At 48.7% G+C, this 7,499-nt stretch overlaps 1 protein-coding gene across 1 annotated transcript; it reads left to right on the top strand.

The window, feature by feature from the left end:
- Window positions 1-513: 513 nt before the first annotated feature.
- On the top strand, window positions 514-7,011 carry LOC120312041 (bone morphogenetic protein 2-like). Its single transcript, XM_039352245.1, has 3 exons — window positions 514-3,197; window positions 4,342-4,676; window positions 6,040-7,011. Exons 2-3 carry the CDS (start codon window positions 4,349-4,351, stop codon window positions 6,918-6,920), a joined length of 1,209 nt encoding a protein of 402 aa, XP_039208179.1. The 5' UTR covers window positions 514-3,197; window positions 4,342-4,348; the 3' UTR covers window positions 6,921-7,011.
- The last annotated feature ends 488 nt before the right edge of the window (window positions 7,012-7,499 follow it).

Below are 7,499 nucleotides of genomic sequence, written 5' to 3'. Positions count from 1 at the left end.
AACTCAAAATTTCTGTTGCTAAGCAAGACAATTCTTGAGTTTGGCCTCATTTTACGAACTTTCTTGCCACAGTTAAGTGAATCACTGAAGTTGTTAAGTTAGCAACACAGTTGTTAAGAGAATCTGGCTTCTCCCACTGACTTTGCTTGTCAGAAGCTCGCCAAAGGGGATCACGTGATCCCGGGACACGGCGACATATGTGCAGTTGCCGAGCATCCAAATGTAAATCACATGGCCATGGAGATGCTGCAACAGTTGTTAAGTGTGAAAAACGGTCATAAGTCCATTTTTCCCAGCGCCATTGAAACTTTGAATGGTTACTAAGTTGTAAGTTGAGGACTACCTGTATAGATTGGTACAATTCACCGCGCCAATCTTGCCTCTTTTCAACCACGATGGTCCCGTACGTACAAAACGGCCCCACTCTGCTCTAGTCAATTCGGGAAGTCTCTCGTTTCAAAAAGGACCTGGCTTGCCATCAAACATCTGTGGAGATTCAGTTCTGAAAACCAGCAAAAACAATTCTTTTACTTAGGCCAGGGGCAGGCAACCTTGGCTCTTTTATGACTTGTGGACTTCAACCCCCAGAATTCCTGAGCCAGCAAGAACTGGCTGTGCTTTTAAAGCAATTCAGGGAAAAGATATCTAAGCAAACTTCTCCGAATAAATCAGGATAACCTCTTATTCAGAGTGACAATCCCAATGCATCAGATTGGACTTCACAATTACAGCCATAGCAGTAGGCTATTCTTGTTGCTGTCGTGATGGGGTTTGTTTTTTTTTCCAAACTTGGCCATTTTTAAGACTTGTGGACTGGCTGGGGAATTCTGGGAATTGAAGTCCACAGATCTTAAAAAACTCGCCAAACTTGCTGTAAATGTTTCATGGGCAGCTTCACGGTGGCCTGATGTATTGAAGAAGCCTCTAAAGCAGCGGTTCTCAACCTATGGGTCGCGACCCCATTTGGGGTCGATCGACCATTTTTCGGGGGTCGCCAAAGGCGGCGATCTGTCATTTTCTCCCCTCGGGGCGGCGCCGCGCATGCGCAGAACGTTTGTGTGACGGGGGTCGCCGTCACACAAACGTTGAGAACCACTGCTCTAAAGGGCCCCGAGAAATGTTGGCTAAAGGATAATTAGAATGCTTGGTTTTCAGGGGCAGAAAATGAGCAAAAAAAAGTGAGACTCTCCTGGTGCATAATTCAGCCTCGAGGGGCAGTTGAGCTATAGCAGTGGTTCTCAACCTTTCTAATGCCGCGACCCCATAATACAGTTGCCCATGTTGTGGTGACCCCCAACCACTTATACATCACCGGGTGCCAGGGGCGTGGCCAAAGAAAAGGGGGAAAAAATGGCGGACAGCCTTGTTTGGCGACCCCCGTGAAATGGTCGTTCGACCCCAAATGGGGTCCCGACCCACAGGTGGAGAACCACTGAGCTATAGTGACCTCCCTCCACGCCGATGACCCTCTGGAACAACGGCGGCAGGCCTGGCTGGACTCCAGCACGAGGACCAGGAGTATCACGTGTGCCCGAGCAAAATATTTTCCAGCTTTTGCTTCAAGACACAGCCAGGTTTCTGGAATGAAAAGCTTCAAGTTTAAGTCTTGGGAGAGACGACCCCCCCCCTTCTCCATCCCTGGTCAGACCACATTCCTGCCTGGTGTGTTTGTTCCAAGCGCCTGTTTCTGTTTGTGCCCTCTTTCCACAGACCGCTCGTTCTCCGAGTGTGTTGTCTGGCAGGAGAGGAAATCCTGTCCTCTGGAAGCCCTTTCCAACCATCCCTGATAAGGACCCGCGGCTCAGACCTGCTGCACTCCTGGGCATCGGGCCAGGTGTGTGTTATTTTTTTTGGCAAGGTTGGCTTTGCAACGTGGGCTTCTGTTGGAATGTGACCTGCCAAGGGAATCTGCTGGGAGGGCAGACGTGAAAAGAAACAAGTCGCGGGTCTCGACAGAAAAGGCGGCGTTGATTTGGAGATGCTCCGCAGGGCTAGCGGCAAGACCCACCCAGAGACAGAGGCCTGTGAAAAAGCTGCTCGGTTTATGGGACAAAAGCCGTACAGTGAGGTCCCTGGTGCTCTCTGAGTGTGGTGCTTTTCTTGCAGACGTTTCATTACCAAACTAGGTAACATCATCAGTGCAAGGCGAGAGTGGGATTTGGGTAGTGGAATACAAGGAGGAGGACTGTGGGGTCCTTGGCGCTCTCTGAGTGTGGTGCTTTTCTTGCAGACGTTTCATTACCAAACTAGGTAACATCATCAGTGCAAGGCGAGAGTGGGATTTGGGTAGTGGAATACAAGGAGGAGGACTGTGGGGTCCTTGGCGCTCTCTCAGCTTGGTGGTTTCCTTGCAGACGTTTCATTACCAAACTAGGTAACATCATCAGTGCAAGGAGAGAGTGGGATTTGGGTAGTGGAATACAAGGACGATGACTGTGGACGTTTCACTGCCATACTAGGTAACATCAGCAGTGCTAGAAGGAGGTAGGATTTGCTCTCTGTAAATCCTGTAAAGATCGCACCGGTGATGTAACCCAGTTGGATAATGAGACAATTGCAAGAAAACCATGTTTCCCCATCAGACTCATTTTTTGGGGGTCACAATCCAGGCCGTGGCAGCTAGCGTTCAAGGCCTGGCATGTTCACACGATGACATCTGCATGCAGCCCAGTGTAGCAAGGCTTCCTGAAAGGCTGAAGTTGGCCAAGGGGGATTGTGGGAAGAGGCAGCCCCCCGTTCTGTGCTCGATGCTATCTCGGCAACTACCAAGATGGCGTTAAAAAAATGCCCCTTCTTCCCTATCTGGGCCCAAGAGATGGCACATACGGCTTCTCCAGCAGAGCCAAAGAGCCACTCTGGGGCTGCTTCGGAGAGCAAAAAAGCAACAACTTTCAACAACTTGTTTGTTCTGGCTCCGGCCGCTCGCCTGGCTGACATCACATCCTGAGAGCAGGGAGACCGGCACAGCCCAGACAATCTGAAAGCGAGCCGGGAGCTGGTTCCTCTCATTCGAAGAGGACGAGGCAGGAAGGTGGACGGAGAACGCCAACGCTCTGCCCAGGGGGGTCTCCGAGATGGCTTCCCGCCATGGGTGATCCAGAAGAGCCGGGAAAAGCTTGAAGAACAAGCGGGCAAAGGAAAGGCCATTAAGCGGAGGAAGGAAGATGGATTCTGGCCGAGAACCTCAACTTTTGCAAGTAAGTCCTCCTCCAGGGGAGGTGGGTGGGAGGTAGAAAGAAAGCAGGACTACAAACACCATGCTGCTTCTTTAGTTATAGCTGGTATTTGGGAGTAGTAATTGAACCCAAAATGTCCGTTGCTAAGCGAGACGGTTGCCAACTGAGTTTTGATCCATTTTACGACGTTTCATTGCCACAGTTGTTAAGCAAATCACTGCAAGTGTTAAATTAGTAACATGATTGTTAGATGAATCTGACTCCTGCTATGTATTCAGAATGGACCGTGGTGTGTGTGTGTATAGAGAGAGCGAGCAAGCACAGGTACGTGTGTGTGTGTGTGTGTATGTGTGTATCTATCTATCTATCTATCTATCTATCTATCTAGAATGCTGTATGTTTATCTATCTATCTATCTATCTATCTATCTATCTATCTATCTATCTATCTATCTATCTATCTATCTATCATGCTGTATGTTACACCCTGTTGACCCAAATATGGGAGAGAGAAATCTTTTGCCTTGTATCAGCTCAAACTAGAGCCATCCACAGGCAGCAGTCGCAACTGTGACATCATATACATTTCTAAAATTTGGATTGCTAGCAAAGAATTAAGGGAGAACTGGAATAGCTATTTCGAACTCTTTAGCTCTTTTCAACCAGACATACCCTTCTGAGATTCGAACCTGGGCTGTCTGCATGTTAGGCAGCAGTATTAACCTCTAGGCCACAGGCTCTGTCTCACTTTTGCCAGCTGTGTTAGGGGTATATGTGTGTATGTGTATATATAGAGACAGAGCAAGCACAGGTATATGTGTTTGTGTGTATATACATAGAGAGCAAGCACAGGTATATGTATGTGTGTGTATACACACACACGCACGAGCTCAGTGTACATATAAACAGCAAGTAACATGGTAGGTCATACATATATATTTATGTGACCTATTACTTGCTGTTTATATCTACATTGTGAGATATAAACAAAAATCACACGTGGCCGATAAAGAATTCTATATATTTTCTTTTGAGAGTGGCTATCAGAATTTCATTTTTTGTGTGCCAGTGTGTTCACAGAAAAAAAGTGACAATAAAGGTTATTTTACATATTTACCAATAATTCTCTCTCTCTCCTCCCTCACCTGCCCCAACGTCTCCTCCAGTTTCACAATGGTTTCTGGTAACTTGCCTAGTTGGGTGATCTTCCTCGTCCCTCTGGCCTTCTGTCTTCAGATGGCATCACCAGGCACCGCTGAGCCAACGGGCAAACGCGATCCGGAGCGCCTTTCAGTCCAAAGCTTCCAAACCGTTCTGTTAAAACGGCTGGGTTTGCAAAGGCGCCCAGACCCGAAGCCCAAACTACGGGTCCCCCAGTACCTGCTGGATTTATACCAGTTCTGCTTGAGGCAGCCTCTGGCCTCTCCCAAGGACAGCGAGCCACCCTTCCTGGAAGCACGAGCAGCAACAGCCAACACCGTGCGCACCTTCCATCACGTTGGTGAGACTCTTCCTCAATTCCCCATCTTAACAGGGCTAAGGGAGGAAAGGGGAGAAAGTCTGGGTCTCTCTGGGAACTGTGGACCAAAGATTAAGGTGTTGGCAGGAATCGACACATTATAAAACTTTATAAAAGTTTCTTTATATACAACTTTCTTTAAAAAGAGCTGAGGGTGAAAAGAGCGGGCAAGAAGCCACAAACATCCCAGGCTGATGGGGCTGCTAAAGTGGGGTGGACTTAGCTCAATGGATCAAGTCCAGATTTGCCTGCCAAAGATCCCTGGGGTGAATCACCAGAAAATCTCCAAACTAAAGGCTTTAAGAGGCAGGGTGAAACCTTCTCTTTCTTCCTGAGAATCTGCAGCTGGTCAAGCAGATAATGCCAAGCTAGGCCAACCCTCAGCCTGACTTCTTTTAACTCTTTTAAATATTCCATGGCAGACCCACCAAACATCAGGATCCAAAATTAGAAAGATCAATCAGCCAAATGCGTAAACCAGGGGTTCTCAACCTTGGCAACTTTAAGACTTGTGGACTTCAACTCCCAGAATTCCTCAGCCAGCTTTGCTGGCTGAAGAATTCTGGGAGTTGAAGTCCACAAGTCTTAAAGTTGCCAAGGTTGACCCCTAGAAACGCTTCCCCGACAGGAAAATTGGAGCAACCACGACCTGGATGACTGAGAATCTCCACAGACATTTAGCGTCCCCAACAGTTCTGTGGAAGTCGCAGCTGTAATTTTGTTGTTGTTATGTTCTTGAAAACGGGGCCTTGTGCTTTAACTGCTGAGGTGAGAACTGGACTAAAAGCCATTCATTTGGCTTCTGGTGCCATCTATGGAGCAAGGAAAGCAACGGTCTCCCAAAAGATTGGTTGACTGCCAATTGTAGCAGCTAAAATATTCCTCAGCTCAGATCTGTCCCATTCCTGCCCAGGCCCCCTTGACGCGAATAATGTAGAACTGACCACGCCCACCCATTAGGCCACACCCACTCCATCCATGCCCACCCAGTAGGCCGCACCCACTCTGGCCACCCCCCCCCCCAGGGCAACCGCAATGCTGATGCGGCCCTCAGTGAAATTGAGTTTGATACCCCTGTTGTAAAATGAGGCACAACTCACTTAACTGTCTTGCTTAGCAAAGGAAATGTTGAGCTCCACTGCGGTCGTAAACTGAGGATTACCTGAGCGTGACCTATCTTAGAAATGACAAGAAAGGTCACACTTGTAAGCTTCCAAGACGCACCTGGTTGGCCGGAGAAGGAAATAAGCAACAGGGCAAGAGACTTCCTGTTAACTTCAGCAAAGCAGTTATTTTATTCGAGTTGCCCATCCTACTTTTCCTCATTTTTTTCCCCCGCATTTAGAGGATTCGGCGCCTGTCTCCGAAGGTGCAGGAAATTCGTTCTACTTCCTGTTCAACCTCACCGCGCTGCCGTCGGAGGAGGAACTGACTGCCCTTGAGTTGCGTCTCTTTCACTCCCCTGAGGAAAGCCACGGCTCCCACATCAACGTTTATCATGCCGTGGATCCCCCGCCTGTGTCCCCAAACAAGAGCCGACTCCTCGCGTGCAAATGGGTGGCTCCCGGCCAGCCCAAATGGGTGAGTTTTGACGTGACGGCTGCTTTCCAGAAAGCAAGAGAACAGAAGGAGCGTAACCTCGGGTTCTTCGTTGAGGTGCAGCCTTCCAACAGCAGCCTCCATCTTCCGCACCCACCGGTTTCCCTTCGGGCAAGACGCTCTTCCGGCCAGGAGGAGGCTGAGTGGGCTCTCAAAAGGCCTTTGCTGGTCACCTATAGCCATGACCAAAGAGGGCAACCTCTGAGCCACAGAAAAAGGCAAACCAGAAGCCGCCCTATTCGAGGCAGAGGAGCGGCTAAAGTCCCACCCTCCGCGAGGAAGCACAAGAGCCTGAGGCCAAAGACTAAAACCGGCACACGGTGCAGGAGGCACCGCCTGTTTGTGGACTTCAAGGCGGTGGGATGGAATGACTGGATCATTGCTCCCAGTGGCTACCACGCTTTCTACTGCTCCGGGGACTGCCGCTTTCCACTGGCCGACCACATGAACTCCTCCAGCCACGCTGTGGTGCAGACCATCCTGAACTCGGTGAACTCCAAAGTGCCCAAGGCCTGCTGCGTCCCCACAGAGCTCAGCCCCATCGCTATGCTTTACCTAGACCAGCATGACATGGTGGTCCTCAAGAGCTATCAAGACATGGTAGTGGACGGATGCGGGTGCCGGTAGAAGCAAAGAATTGTCTTTTCTCACTACTAAAACTTTAAGGGAGGCTCTCAGTAAAGGCGACGGACAATAAAGTCCGGTCTGTATTGCAAAAGGATCAGAATGGTCAGTACAACATCACCACAGACAGGAGCTAGATAAAATCTTCCCTTGCAGAATTAATTTATTTCCAAAGATCAGCAACAGCTCTAGGCTGCTACAATGGGATCTTCCCAGAGGAGCCACACTCTGCAGGCCACTGTTGAAAACAGCAAGGCAGTTGGGATTAATCTCATGAATGAGTAATAATTCTTTTTTGCCTGCTATCTTTTAAGGCAACAATAGGTCAACCACCATCTTGAAGGTAACACTTGTCACTTCCATCTAGCAGGGATTATGGAAATTACAGCTCAAAACAGCTGGGATGCATGAAATTATCTACCCCTCATTAGCAATAGCAATAATACTTAAGACTTATATAAACCTTCATAGTGCTTTAGTTTACAGAGTCAACATATTGCCCCCAGCAATCTGGGTCCTTATTTTACTGACCTCATAAGGATGGAAAGTTGAGTCAACCTTGAGCCCCTCAGGATCAAACTT

Source organism: Crotalus tigris, unplaced genomic scaffold, assembly GCF_016545835.1.
Source record: "Crotalus tigris isolate CLP2741 ecotype Arizona unplaced genomic scaffold, ASM1654583v1 scf7180000018413.2111637, whole genome shotgun sequence".
Classification (NCBI taxonomy): Eukaryota; Metazoa; Chordata; class Lepidosauria; order Squamata; family Viperidae; genus Crotalus; species Crotalus tigris.
The sequence above is the reverse complement of the archived record's forward strand: the minus strand, read 5'-3'. Positions and strand labels throughout refer to the sequence as shown.